General features: G+C 35.3%; 1 protein-coding gene across 9 annotated transcripts in view; it reads left to right on the plus strand.

Moving 5' to 3' along the window:
- The window catches only part of DMD (dystrophin), a 1,095,710-nt gene that overhangs the window by 372,008 nt on the left and 708,101 nt on the right, over positions 1 to 15,601 (plus strand). For all 9 annotated transcript variants that reach the window (XM_037376983.1, XM_037376984.1, XM_037376980.1 and 6 more), the window contains 4 exons: positions 6,819 to 6,964; positions 7,885 to 8,097; positions 11,885 to 11,998; positions 13,148 to 13,303. In XM_037376983.1, the coding sequence (XP_037232880.1) occupies positions 6,819 to 6,964; positions 7,885 to 8,097; positions 11,885 to 11,998; positions 13,148 to 13,303 (629 nt within the window). The remainder of the gene's footprint in view (positions 1 to 6,818; positions 6,965 to 7,884; positions 8,098 to 11,884; positions 11,999 to 13,147; positions 13,304 to 15,601) is intronic.

Consider the following 15,601-nt stretch of genomic DNA (forward strand, 5'->3'; position numbering starts at 1 on the left):
TTATGAAATTAAAAATAAAGCATTGGACAAAAAAATATAAACGTAATTTTTCTCAACAGCGAAGAGATTATTTGCCCCTTAAACCAGTATCTCCAAATGACTGTACTGTTTTGAAATCAGACATAGTGCTAGCTCCTTCTAGTGGATCTTTATAGTATTCCTCCTAATTTCTTTCATGGAGAGGTTTGGATTTTATTTCAAGAACACTGCATTATTGGGCTGCTGTGGTTATTTCACACACGCACACACATGCCAACTGAAGAGTTGATAATGCATAGCAGAACTGGAGAAATAAAATGCAAGTGTGCCATAGCAAATGATGAAAGAATGAGCTGGAGAAATTTTGTACTAAGGAGCGTATTGTGTATTCATGACTCTAAAGTCATGACATAAAATGGGAAAGGTTTAAAAACTATTAATGCCACATTGTTTTATATGCTGAAATCTGTTACCATTGTGCCATCAGGAAAATGTGGTAAATGCTATCTTCTTTATGATTTCTTCTATAGCTAATTTTGTGTAAATGCTGGTTTTGTCTCACCTAATTTTACTATAGAGAGACCTCATGAACTAACCAGTTGGGTAGCCCTGTAAGATGAGTAGTGTTTGCTGCCTGAACTGTAGTGGCACAAAGCAGGACCTTTGGTGAAGTTCTTGCTTGATGTATCTGTGCATTCCCACCCCTGTGCTGCAGTATGTGCCTCCAGTGCCCTGGCAAGCTGCAGGGGCAGCTGCCCTGAAGTGGCAGCATTGAACAGGCTGGGGAGAACCTCCTGAACTGCTAGAGAGCAGAAGTCCCTGAATCAGTATTTTATGGAGCCCTGGTCAGTTATTATTTTAAGTGACTGCTCTGCATCACAGGTGCTTCATCTCAAATGCTTCAGCTGTCAGGATGAGGCTGTTTTAGCAGATTAAGTACATACCTGTAGTGATATTTTAAGTGAGATTATTATGTCAATCATACGTTATCCTCAAAAATTTTATGCACTATTTTATCCAAAGTGATACCTTTCTTTCATAAGACTGCTTTAGATCTGAATGATCATGCTTTGGATACTGTGTTAGGTCTAATCCCATTTTAGGAAAGTCTTATGAATCAAAAAATGTGAAAAAAACCCTGAAGCTGAAGCACAGAAATTTGTCTCAGTCTGAGTTTCTTCTGCTTTCATCAGTGATTGTTTTTCTACTGATAAACAGATGGAGAAAAGGCTGTATCCCATGTCTTTATTTTTGCTTTAGTTTAATAGAAAATGTTGAAATACGGCTAAAGCATTTTAGATATTTTAATGTTTTATTTGCATAAATTATTTGCAATTATTTTCTATAAATAGAAGAATTTACTAAACACTGAATGGTGTTTTACAGATCAGTGGTAGTAGTTCCTCCTTTTTTCTTCCTGTTTCTTGGTGGGGTTTTTTTGGTTTTGGTGTTTTGGGTTTCTTTCCTAATTTCCTAATAGTAATTTCCATTACTTTTTAGGTATTCTGTTGTTTTCCAAGGGAAAGTTTTCCCTCAAATAAGTTTTCTCTAGTTCTAGGAGGTTTTCTCCCTCAAATACGTTTTGTTTGGGTTTTGCTGGGGTTTTCTGAGGATGGTGGTGGTATTGGTTGGGTTTTTTTTAGATTCAAGAGTGTTTGGTAGTTTCCCTGTGCTGTACAGATTTCTTAGTAAAATATTGTTAAGGATTAACTCAGATTTTCTCAGATGTTTTTCTCTATGATTTGATTAGCATTTCCAGTTGTGAATCCAAATTTAAAGCCAATTCTAAAACCTTCTTATTTGTTTTTTCACTGCTTTATGTTGTTTATGAAAGAATTACCACCTCATAAAATATGAAGAAATGTGACCTCACTGTTCTTACTTTATAGTATGTCTGTATATCCATAGGTAAATGATCCTTTTGAAGATGATGTATCCATCATTCCAGCTCTCCTTTCTCCGCAGATACATTCAGAGTAATTTCTAGAATACTGGTATACAGGAAAAGTAGAGGTCAGGCAACGCTTCAGACTGTTCAGTAATGTAAACAAGGGGGTGAAACGGACAATCACAGTGATAATTTAGATATAAATAATGTGATTTCCCAAGGAAATTCTTAGTTTTACAATTGTCCTGGTGAAGAATGAGGAATTCAGCTTTGTATTTACTTGTCTTGAAGTTAACTGCTGCTGTCAGAGAGATTTCTAGAGAGCAGCCGGTCGGCCTCCCGTTCCCCCTCAGCCCAGGGAGAGTGGTCAGTCAGTGCCAGGGAAGTGGATACTCCCTGGTTCAAACTGCTTCCCAGGTGGCAGCTGATTCATTCCAGCGTTCCTCTGGCTCTGTGACTGAACTAAGCATCATTAAGGTGCCTCAAGTTTGTGTTCTTGCTTTAGTGAACTCTTATCCATTCATGCTCCTCAGTGAGATGTATGTTTTCAATTGGACAAGACTCTTCAGAGGGGATTTGGGGAGTGTCATTAGATTTTTAGAAGTAAATTTAAAGGAAAAAGCTTTTGTGGCAAGTGGAATTAAGACTATAAAGGTGGATGCAGCAAAGGAAAAGTCAAAGTTATTTCCACATTTCTCTGCTTCATAAATTCATGCACTGTGCTTTCCATTCAAATTCTGAATCTACACTTGCAGAATCAGTAATTCCCAAAGGTGAAGTCATCAACATAATCATTGTTGTTTTTATTATTATTATTAGTAGTAGTAGTGATGAATTATTCATCTGCATTCAGATGATGTCTCCTATTTATTTCAAGAAGGACTTTAGAATGTTTTTGCCTTCTACATCATCTCAAGATTCACTAGACCTTTTATTTACTCACCCCATGCTTACAGTCACTTCGCACTTACACCACTTTTCCCCCTAATCTGCTAGTACAATATCTTAAAGAGGGTTGCATTACAGAGATTTCATGCAAATCAGTCTTGGCATAATTTTATAAGGCAACAAACCACAGTAACCATAACATCTGGAGTTTTATTCTGTCATTTGTCTGCTTTTGCTTGAACTTTGAACTGCTTATTTTGATGCTCTAAGTATCTTAGAGACAGGTGATAAGTGACAGTGAAATTGTTATGATATGTATAATCATCTCTCACAAATCATTGAGTACTCGAGGAACAAAAATTTTAAGCAAGTGTCCTATAAATTTCGTAACTGTAAACTTTTCTTAAGACCTGACCTGAACTATGATTTAGTAGCAATAATATTCATTGCTGTTTGGTTTTGAGTCATTGTTTGCTTAACTTTCTTTGAATGTGCCTTTTGAGCTGAAGATACAGTTCAGATGTGTGAGAGAAAATATTATTTTTTGCAAGTAGCATGCAAGTAATTTCATTTTTCTTCTGCACCCATTTCCTGTGGTAATTTTTCCCCACCTGTATTTAAATAAAGAATGAAAGGAGGAAGCAGCCTGTGAAATTAATGTGTATGAGGTAACATCCTCTGCTCTGTAGGTCACTTCATCCTTTTCCTCCATGGTAAAAATGAAAATTTATGAGAATGGGAAATAAAGCCACCTAAAAAAAAATTGTGTCTTTACAAGATATTTACTGTTATATTAGATCTTGTAGAACTGGAGAAGGGCTTCCCTTCTGTTTCTTTTAAATGCTTAATAGATGAAAGTTGGAAGTGTTCAAGCACTTGCACAACCTTAATTATGTATTATACAAGAATCCTTATGTTTCTACTTTGAGAGTTTCTGGTGAAAGATGTGGGAGAAGGGAATCACAGATTTTATGAAGTCATCAATATACAGACTTTGATTAATAGCTTCAAGTATTTGTATTTACAAAATAAGCAAAAGAAAGATGTGAGAAAATCAGCATGGTTTTAAACTGCAGTTACTACTGAGGAGCTTTATATTGGAAATACATGCAGTTCAATCTATTTCATTCATTTTTGGGTGTAAGTTTTTAATAAAATTATTCCATAGATTATATTTATTGCCTTTCTTTTTTCACAGTGATGTAATGAACAGTTGGATTTGTCCTGACTATAGAAGAGAGATACACATTACACCATATTCATTGTGATTTGATAGTTGTCGAGATAATTGTATTCTCATTTCAATTCTGATCTGGGGAAAAAAAAAATTGATGACTGGAAAATCTGGTCATGAAAAGGAAGCTGTGAGGGGGAAAAAAATACTTATTTGGAAAGCTGTTTTTACATGTTTAAATATCTCTACTTACTAAAAATATATCCTAGACAAATTCCTATCTGCACATTGTATTTCCAAATTTAAGCACTGCCTCTAAAATGAATATGCAAGTGTGAATGTACTTGCTTGCCAGTTCTCAAGGGTGGATAATATTAGTCACACCAAAATGCATTCCCTAGAATTGGAACAGTAATGCAGCAAAATTTTCCAATTATGGGAAGGGAAATGTATTCTGCTATTTCACAGGGACATATTTGTATTTCCCTTCTGCGATATTTTGTTAGAGTTCTGTCGTGGGCCTAGTTTACCTATAGCTTGTGTCATGGGCATGTTATATGTTTCTGACTACAAATTCACGATTTTTTTTTGTCGTATAGCAGAATCCATATTAATTCACTGTGCTTATCATGTGAACCTTAATCCACAAACATTAGTATCACAAAGCAAATTTTAGGATAAAAATAAACAGGTCTGGATGTGTGTTTATGTTATGAGCATGGAGAATTTAGAGATCCATACTGCCCACAGAGAGACAATAATTGTTTTTGTTTAGACAGCTAAAATTAAGTAAGGTGAATCCCACTATAGGAGTTAGACTGGATTCTCACCATTGGCACCATGAACTGAAAAAAACAATATAGGTTCATCATAAGTGTCATGCAAAAAGATGTTAATATGCTTCCTTGTGGATAAAAATGTTGACACATTGTCTATCTTAAAAAAAAAAATAAAAAAATAAAAAATAAAACTACCAAAAAACAATCATCACACCACTACCACCTGAAAAAAGCCCTAAACCCAACAAGCCCTCAGAACTCTAACTAGGCAAAAGGCATTGAAAACTAATTTTTCACTACTAGTAGTCTTGAAAAGTGAAATTGGAAAACTATTTTTTCACTGAACTTTTTTAAATGGAATATTTAATAACCAACTTGGAAAGCTACCAAACTGATGAAATCAACATCTGTGATCCCTCTTGAACTCTCATTTAATCCTTCTTATAGTAGAGAACATAAATCATTAAAATAGGACAAAGCATTTGCAGCGTTTGCATGGTTTTAAAATTACTATTATTATTGGCAGACTTGCAAGATAAGAGTTTCATGCAGTTTGGTGGAGTATGCTGTAACAGCATATCTTGTGTTTTTACCTGTTCAGAGGTGCCCTTCACTGCTAAGAATGTAGCCATTTTTTTAATATAGCTGCTTGAATTCATACTTTAGTCCTAAGATTTGTTTTTCATTTAAATAAGAAATGTATTTATAGAAGTAAAACATTACATAACAATACTGAACTCTATTTCATATTTCTAAATAAAATTGAAGTTTAAGAATTGTATACTCCTTTAACATTTCTGAGCTGTTGAAATTATATCTCCCTTCATTTGGAGTGATGTGTTTAGATGCATGTTCTATTCTAAACTAGGAATTGCTTGGATTAAATCAGTCAAAGACAGTACAAGTCTCACTAAGGAACAAAAAACATATAAAATGCTATTTGATGAGATGGGAAATGTTTGTTTTCTGTGTTTCCAAGAATGTATTAGTACTACTTTCTGTGTAAAGAAAATACATCACAGAGGAAAAAAATTTTGTCTTTCTTGGTACCCAAGTATTTTGTAAATCCCCAGATGTGTGTGATAGATAGATCAGGCAAGATTTATATGAGGAAAGTATGCCATACAAAGCACGCAGTCTATAAGACAGAGTTTAAATTGCCCTGATTTTCGTATGTTGTTGTGATGCCTAACTGAAAATATTAGGGTTTTTTTCAAGCAGCATTCTGTTGATCAGCTAAAAAAATAGGTTAAAATCCGAAGTACCTTCTGCCAAGCATTGCTGTGTGAGAATGTAAGCAAGCTTGCACTTAAAAACTTTGTGTTGTTTGTCAAAATTGCTTTTTGTCCAGTTATGTAATTTTTCAGTACAGTTCTTTCTGAAACACCAGAGGCATACAGGAGGTAGGAATAGGTGTAACATTTTTTTCACCTTTTATATACTTCATTGTTATGTGGTGCAAGTTGGAAATGTTTCATTTCCAACCAGGCACGTTATTTGTCTGTTCTTTTTCCAGTAAGTATAGAAGCAACTGTTGTTGAGGGCAGAGGGAATATCTCTGCTAATGAGTTGCTCATGTGTATGCCAGATGTTGTCTATTTACAGCAGCTGTAATGTTGGCACAATAAGCACAGTTAAATAAAATAAAACTTTAATGCTGAAAAAAGATTAATTTTCTAAGCTTTGAACAGATGTCTTGAACAGAACATTTTACTTGAACAGAAACATTAAACACACAAACATGGACCATAAAAGGGAATGCTGTTTCTTACTGCTTTTCTGCAATATGAATTTGGGTTAAGTACGATGATTTGCCTGTGAATCTCTAAACACACATTTTTAGACTACTTGTCTTGGCTATAGAAGTTGCCATGTGACCTATAACTAGCAAGTCAAATGACACACAACTGATAAAATGGCAGAGATATCATAAACATTAGAACAAGCGTATTCATTCTTCAAAAGTTTTCTGCTTCCACAAATTTTGGAAAAATCTGACATCGACATACTGGCCCAGTTGCTCGGTCTTTTATCTAACACTTTTCAGAAAAAAAAAGAAAAAGCACAAATTTATTTAATTTCTGTCCTTTTTCTTTCCCATTGAATAAAGTTTTTGACAGTTTGCCTCCTGCACACTACAAAGAGAGAATGAACACTGTACTTCTGTGGATCCAACAGTCAGAAACTAAACTTTCCATGCCTGAGGTTGCAGTTGCTGAATATGAAATCATGGAGCAGAGACTCAGGGAGCTCAAGGTGAGTGGTCAGGCTGGGGGCGAATGCCTCAAATGAAAGGTTTAGAGGAAGAAATCCTTAGTTGTCATGAGTTTGCTGAAGCTTATGGATCTTGAGGGAATTATACCTGTTATGGTTTTAGGCAAGGTGTTGTGGAGACGGTGGATGCTTGATTGTAATGATTCCTAAAGTTGAAGGACTGAAAGTGTTCTTCACCATTGAAACTGCTTTTATAAAATATTGAACATCTTAAGGAAAAGCCTTTGTTTGTCCTCATGATATATAAAATATTACTCTGATGATAGCTCTGGTAGTTAAGTATAGATTTAGCTCATGTCATTTCCCAGTGCTGACATGGGAATGATTGTGAATTGCAAAATGCAGCATGGACTTTGTCAGATTTCCTGTCAAATTTACAAGCAGACACAAATATGGAACAAGTTTTGCCAGTGGCTACAAACCTTCCCTGCATTTCACTGTTTGATAATTGTTCTACTGTTGGATGGCTAATAAGCATGTTTGATGCAACTATTAATGCACATTCAGAAATAAAAAAGTATAGAACAAAAGATAGTGCAGCAAATTTGGGCTAAGAATTGCAAAAGTTTTGAGAAGTTATCAAAAACGTTAAATCATAGAGGCAGTTCTAAGTTTATCTTTTTTTTTTCCCAGCATACTCTGATTCTTTTGAAAGTGGAATAATTAAGGCCATAGTAAATTCTTACCTCAAATTAACGAAGTGTATGTGGATCACCTCTATTAACAGAGATAAACCCCTCTGGTTATATTCTCAGTTCAACTAAAATTTCTACTTTCTAGTTTGAGAAGAACAGAGAAAAAATTGTTTTAGCAAAGGTGACCTACATTTATAGTTTTAACTTCTTTCTTCAGCAGTCTCACCTGTGTTTGTGAAACAAAGAGAATTTGCTTCTTATTCATAGGCTCTACAAAGTTCTCTGCAAGAGCAGCAAAAAAACCTGAACTATCTCAGCACAACTGTGGAAGATCTGTCCAGGAAAGCCCCTGCAGAAGTCAGCCAAAAATATCGATCAGAGATTGAGATGGTCCTTGGCCGCTGGAAGAAATTATCAGCACAGCTGGTGGAACATTGTCAGAAACTTGAGGAGCTTATGACCAAACTCCAGCGATTCCAGGTTAACCAAACTTTTTCAGCCTCAACTGCTATGTGGTGGCTTGTGGCTGTGGGACTAGCACAGAACACATACACCTCAAGAAAGTAACACCAAAGTGAAATATCAAAACACTACATAAAATGTATTAAAATGTTCACTTGATTTTGGAGGGTCCAAGATTTTACTTTGAAATCTGATTTTGTGGCTTTCTGCCTATGTTGTTTCAATAGCAAAACTTATGTTTTATTTCAATGAAATTGCTACTAAATATTCCTCTAGTTACCTTTTTTGATATAGCTGAAGTACTTTTTCATGCAGCTGAAGCAGCTGTAACCATATTGACTTTAATGGATTGACTTATATAATTAAAGTCATTTGAAATACGGTAATATCTTGGGAGCAGATAACAGAAAGCAGAAGTGTATCTGACTTACACAATTGCGTGAATATCAGGTATTTGGAATGATGGCATTGGAACCTTACACTGTTTCTCTCAATGGGAGTATCTCCTATTTATATGTGTTTATAAATCACATGTATCAGCATTACAGGGGATGTCTATGACTTAGATGTTATAATATTTAAAATGTCCATTATTATCATATTCCTGTTCTATTTCTATAGAATTTCAAGGGACAGGTTTCAGAGGAAATAAGATCAACTAGTCACAAAAATGAAGAAAGTATTTTTAATTTTTTTATACGTTTTTCTCTCCTCACCCCCATGCAAATGAGCACTTGAATATTCATGGGATATACTGCAATGAAAATTCTGAATATTGAGATCCTGTAGCCATACTCAAAGCTGTGTTCTTATAGTGTGTTTCCTCTCAGTGTTGTGTCTCTGTATTTCTTCTATTTACAACACCAAATATTTGTGTCCTGGGTCTTGGTTTGCTGGTAGCAGAACATGATACATGATTAACTCCATGTGAATTATAATACAATAGCATGTGAACTGTAGTTGTTATTTTCAGCTTAGTTCAATAGAGTTGTCTGCTCAGGAATAAATTTTCTGGAAAAGTGTTCTTGCATTTCTTTTGTAGAGGGGGAAAAAAAATAGAAGAAAAGTACTGATTATTTTGTTACTCTTAATCAGTTTTTAGATAGGCAAAATGGACCAAAAAAGAGGAAATATTTTATCAGTGCCATTTATAATTTCACTACTGAAGTGCCACATTGCTCTAAATTGTAATTTTGGCTCTGTAGCTGCATCTCTGTTGTTTGAAGCTGGCCATGAAATGAAGTTTAATGGTATGGTGGGATAACTTTGGTCAGCAACCAGATGCCCCAGCTGCTCTCTCACTCCCTGTCCTTAGCAGGACAGGGGTAGAAAATAGGACAGAAAAGCTCTTGGACTGAGATGAAGACAGGGAGACTGCTTATCAGTTACCATCATAGGCAAAACAGACACGACTTGGGAAAAATTAATTTAGATTTGGGTAGTGAGAAACAAACACGAAAATTAAAACAACACCTCTGCCCCTTCCTCTTTTTCCTAGTCTGAACTCCATTGCTTTACTCTTGTTCCCTTGCTTACCAAGGGGCACAGGGGAATGGGGAACAGGAGCTGCGGTCAGTCCATAACAGTTCCTCTCTGCTGTTCCCTCCTCTTCATTATTTTCCCCTGCTCCAGCGTGGGTCCTCCCACAGGCTGCAGTCCTTCAGGAACTATCTGCTCCTGTCTGCAACTCCCCATGGGCTGCAGCTTCCTTTAGGGCACATCCATCTGCACTGGCATGGGGTCTTCCGTGGGCTGCAGGTGGATATCTGCTCCACCATGGCCCTCCACGGGCTGCAGGGAGGGAACCTGTGTCACCATGGTCTTCACCATACGCTGCAAGGGAATCTCTGCTCTGGTGTATGGAACACTTCTCCCTCATTCTTCACTCAGCCTGGTGTCTACAGGGATGTTTCTAAATTTTTTTCTGTCCTACTTTGTGTGCCTGGCATTTTTGCCCTTTCTTAACTGTATTATCACAGAGGCATCACTAGCTAACAATGGGGTCAGCTCCGTCCTGTGGTGGGTCCATTCGAGGCAGCTGCAACTGGCTGTGTGCAGCGCTGGGCAGCACTGGGCCTCTCCTCACACAGGCCACATCTGCTACCAAAACCTTGCCACATAAAACCAATATAAATAGGAAAACTGGAAAGTGGTTTTATCAATAGTATAATGAAATATGTGCAACTGCACAAAACATAGCAATACACTTAAAAGGAGAGAGTCCTGAGCATCATGATCATCCTTGGTACAGCATGTATTTTTTTAGCTATGTGAGCCTTTACATTTATTGCTGAAGTCACTGTAGTACACAGGTAATATAAAAGTCATTGTCATTTCAACTCCTTGAATGACTTCCAGACGATTATTTTAGCTGTTGCGATTTATGGAATGTGTCAGCATGGGATACGATGAAATCAGTATGGATAAATAAAATGCATTTACAGTCTGATTAAAAATGCAAGTCATACATTCAATCTTCATTGGTAGCTGGAAACTGATCTCTTTTTAAGTAAATCCCATCAGATCTATATTTTGCAGTATTAATGAGCTATACTTAAAGTATTCTTTTAAAGGTATTAAAGTTTCATCATGAATTCTGAACTATTTTTACTGACTGATAATGGAATTCTCAGTAGACACTTAAACAGTGTTTTGGTAATTGCCATTCTGAAGTATACTGATAATTTCTGTATTATTATTGTTATTAAGTCCGTCCATTTTCCATGGTAGCCTGTTGCTATTAAATTTATCAAGCATATTAGGAAAATGTTCCCTTTGGTTATCTATCTTGTAATAGTTGCTAAGGCTTTTATGTACACATTTTAGGGCACAGTCTGTATTCTAATGAAATGTCCTTTTTTTGTGCTTTAATTCAACTTTGCATTCAGCATATAACATCGATATGTACTTCACTGTTGATGAAAACAGTTTGATGAACAAATGCTTTATAATTTGCCTTTCAAATTTTTTGCCATTTTTAACTTTTATTTTAACATGTGCATCTAACTGTTTATCTAAGGTGGCATTTTAAGGTAATTGTAAGTGACATATCTTTCTAAATTTTATTCTGCCTTTCAAGGTATTAGATTTTCTATGTAATATTGACTGGGGCTAGTAGCATTCCTTCTTTTTAAACATTTGATATTTAGCTTTTTTTATTAATTTCAAGGGTTAATTAAAGACAATGGAAAGCTAAATAGTGATTACAAATAATCTACTGCTAGAAACGGTAACTGAGAGTCAGTATTTGAAATGACTCATTGAGTCATTATATGATTTTTCTTTCTGAAGTGAATCTGTTGCAATTACTTTTACAATTACTTTTTTTTTTTTCATTTTGAGTAGTAAGGGAGTTTTTCTGTGTTGTGTTCTGATAGAGAAATAAGCAATAGAGCATGCAACTTCCAAAAGGAGTCTGAAATTTAAGTTGAAGCACGGGAGGATTTAATAGGTGAGCCTGAATTAATTGCTTAGCATGAGTAGTCTGAAGCCATACAAGGAACCAATGAGCACGCGTCAACATCTAAACATAAACAATATCTGGAAGGCATAAACTTGAGAGCCAAAACGTTGCCTGCTTGCAGGCACATTAAACTTGGGCAGAAATGGTCAGAGTGCAGGCTAAAGAGTCAATGATGGTCTCAGATAAAATTGGTTTTGTTTCTCTGCCGTGTTTGTATTTTTCAGACAGTTCAATAATCTTGAAATTAGACTGCAATGAGTTTTAGTCATAGTGCCAGGATGAATTACACTATTGCCAGTCATGTTCTCTATGATGCAATAAAATGTATTTTTAATAAAACAGAATGACATTAAAACACTGAAGAAGTGGATGGCTGAAGTGGATGTTTTTCTGAAGGAAGAGTGGCCCGCCCTTGGTGATTCAGAAGCACTGGAAAAGCAACTTGAGCAATGTACAGTGAGTATTACTTGCCTGCTTGGCAATTATTTGATTCCACCTTATTCTGTATTTTTTATTTATTTATGTATTTATTTATTTATGTATTTATGTATTTATTTATTTATTTATTTATTATTCTAGCTTATTCTATAAGCTAGGCTTGTAGAGATGTTACACAAATGATTACTGTTCCTAAAAATTATTTCATGTCATAAGGGGGTTGTCTTCTGCAGTGCATTTGAACATCCTGCATTTCCTGGGTTTGAAGGAAAAATAAGGTAAAAAATTGTAAACTTTATTACAGAGAGGAGGCATACAGTGACTGTATCATTCCATATTTATAGCAGGGAAAAAACTTTCTCTCTTATCTCTTATGTAAATAAAAATTATTATAAATCATATCGGACAACTGTTATCTCTACAGAACAGTAAATTAACATAACTTTTAAAATCTGTCACCTGAATTTATGAAGAGTTTGCACAAATATTGGCTATTACTGTCAAACATATAATAAAACTGCCAAAATCTTCATCATCTTTTATGTGTTTACACTTCTAGCCTTTTCCACTGTGTAGGAAGCCCAGGTAACATCTGCAGCACTGAAAAAGGCCTTAGGAAATAAAATTGGAAGTGACAGTTTAGAACTATCTCAGGGCTTAAATAATATTCAACCACAAATTAAATTCTAATAATTGGACATAACCAGAGTATATCACCTTTCAGGTAATTTTCAGGAAGTTATCAGGTGAATTACCAACCCAAGGATAATGCTGGTACAGTTAATGACTTCACAAATAGTTTTTCCACTACTGTGCTGGGATGCTTTTTAGCAAATGTGAATAAAAGATATAGGCATTGTAATAGATATAATATATAGTATATATAGCGTTATATGTCTGTGTATATATAGTATATACATAACATTTGAAATTTACATAATATATGTTTTGCAAATTAACTTTTATCTGATACAGCATTGCTTACCACATTACAGCTGCTCATTACTTTTTAATGCATTTTCATAGCTAAGCTTGTTAATTGTGCTCATTTAAGTGGAGATCTGCATCAAAGACTAGTCAGAATCTTACGTAGATGCATTTTGATAAGGATAGCATACCTGAAAACTGGTGTGAATGCTGCTTGCTAATATTCTGCTATTCCTTTAGGCCTTAGTGAATGATATCCAGACAATCCAGCCCAGTTTGAACAGTGTTAATGAGGTTGGGAAGAAAATGAAAAGTGGAGCAGAGCCAGAATTTGCTTCCAGAATAGAAAAAGAACTAAAGGATCTCAATATTCAATGGGAACATATTTGTCAACAGGTATCACATCTTCTGCTGTGACTCATTCATTTCAAATTAAAAATCAGGTTTCTTATTGGCAGAATTTGTCCTTCTATGCATATCCATTAGATTTGAAACTGAATTTGACATAGTTGGTTCACATTAATTAAACTTCCATTTTAGGAATATTATTCAGTATACAGCCATACATGTAAAGTATATTTCTTTATGTTCTAATACAATATCTTACTATTTTTATAAAAGAAGTTACATACTAATATCTTAGATCTTAACAGGAATGATTTTATGGCTCCTGCAAAACTGGCATGTTAAAGTGGTATATGGGCTTTTGCAAAAAAAATGAGTTCTTTATTTAGTGTTACATTTTCTTTTGCATCTTGTACTTGCATGTCATTACTCCAGACTAAGTAAGACATTAAGGCAGTAAATTGGAATTAAGAGTATGCACACATATACATTTGTGTAAATTACAGTCTCTGATGGTCACACAAATTTGAGAGAATAGGTCATATCAGGCAAGGACAGTTATTTTATTTTAATTAAAGACAGTCATAATAAATACTTTTACAGATTAAGGGATGTAAAAATTACTATTATTTCAATTATGGCCTTTGGATTCTCATTCTTTATGATAGTTCAAATAAAATGTCTTTCAGGTTGGGCTATGGCGGGCTGTGGCGGGCCGTGGTGGGCTGGGACGGGCTGTGGTGGGCTGGGACGGGCTGGGACGGGCTGTGGTGGGCTGTGGTGGGCTGGGTGTTTTTACTGTTTTTTCTACTTGCTCATTCTGTTTTCTAACTTTTTAATGTCTATTTCTGTAATAGTAAAACTATTGCCTTTCAAGGTGGTCTAATGTTTTCTAGAATTATTATTCTTCACTTTACATGTGAAAAATAGCCTTTGTATATTTTTCTGATAAAAACATTTTTCAAAAAAGTTGATCTTTGAAATATGTAAGACATTTTATTGATCCAGTTCTGTAGTCTTTACCCTTCAACTAATGTTGATTTTTTAATTGCTTATTTTTGTAATGTTAATAAGTTGGAATGTCTTTGCACTTCTCTCATAGAAATTTCAAGTAATGCCTTATGAGTTTAGAAGTCTATTACAGTTTTCTTCTGACTTCCCTTAAAATCTGACTGTAATAATTCTGTTCCGTACACAGCACAAATTATTTCCTCTCAGTGAGCATTTCTAACACAACTTGTTCAGTAAGAGCTATTAAACACATGAGTAATAAATATAAAAATCAGTTTGGTCTGTGGGAATTTCATGAAAGAATTTGGAAAAATCAGCTTGGGTTGATATACATGCAGTTAATATGACTCTGAGTACTAACAATTGGCAGATACTCTTTCCAGATGACAGGAGATTACCCTGTCTTCAGGTACAATGACTGAGGGAAGAAGCAATTTTGCAGGGCCGTATATGGTTCTGCTTCTATACTTGTTGAACATCACCTTTTTATTGTTACTCTCTTTTACAAAACAACATGTATGCAGAACAACATTTATACATAACAGCTAGTCCTCAAGGATGGCTAGTGAAGCCAGTAACAGTCAGAAACTAAGATCAAATACAGAGTTCCTCTTGTTGTGACTGAAAATTACATTTACCGAAGTAGCATCACAGTGCAGGATATTGTCATGATCAGCTCTGCAAGACCAGGTCTGAAAAACAGCACCAGTGCAACTAACTGGTTTTGTTGTAAACTTCTTTACACCACTGAAAGATGGCTCAGCCAATGGATCAAACAGTTATGGACAATTTTGATAAGTTGATGCAGAATCATAGAAACAAAGAATGGTTTGGGGTGGAAGGGATCTTAAATATCATTTAGTTCTGGTTCCATACATGAGCTGTATAACATATTATATGACCCCTACATAATGACTGGCAAAGGATTTCACAGAAGCATTATTTTCCTTTAAGATAAGTAGTTTCTCCCACTGGGAAGTTCCTTTTTTACTTACCTATTTTTAGGATATACACTTTTCTGAGAAAATCAATAATGACCTCATTAGTAGAAGGGAGCTATGCATATTGCTTTCTTCTCTAGCAAATTGCATTCAAACTGGTTAGAAGGCCATCTGACTTTATAGCTCAAGAGCCTCTGGTTTCATCCTTGGATGCACTTTCATGGTCTCCTGTGGTGGTTCTTTTTACATCTTTTAGAAGATATCCCTGGGTGATGCGTTTTTTCCAGATTTGTTTTCTAATGACCTCAGGATGTTCTAGGATCATTGAAAACTCGTTCTGCACAGCAATGACTCACTAAAAAAAAAGGATGTATGCACATGTGTAATACTTTCTTGA

This window comes from Falco rusticolus, chromosome 2 (genome assembly GCF_015220075.1).
Source record: "Falco rusticolus isolate bFalRus1 chromosome 2, bFalRus1.pri, whole genome shotgun sequence".
NCBI lineage: Eukaryota > Metazoa > Chordata > Aves > Falconiformes > Falconidae > Falco > Falco rusticolus.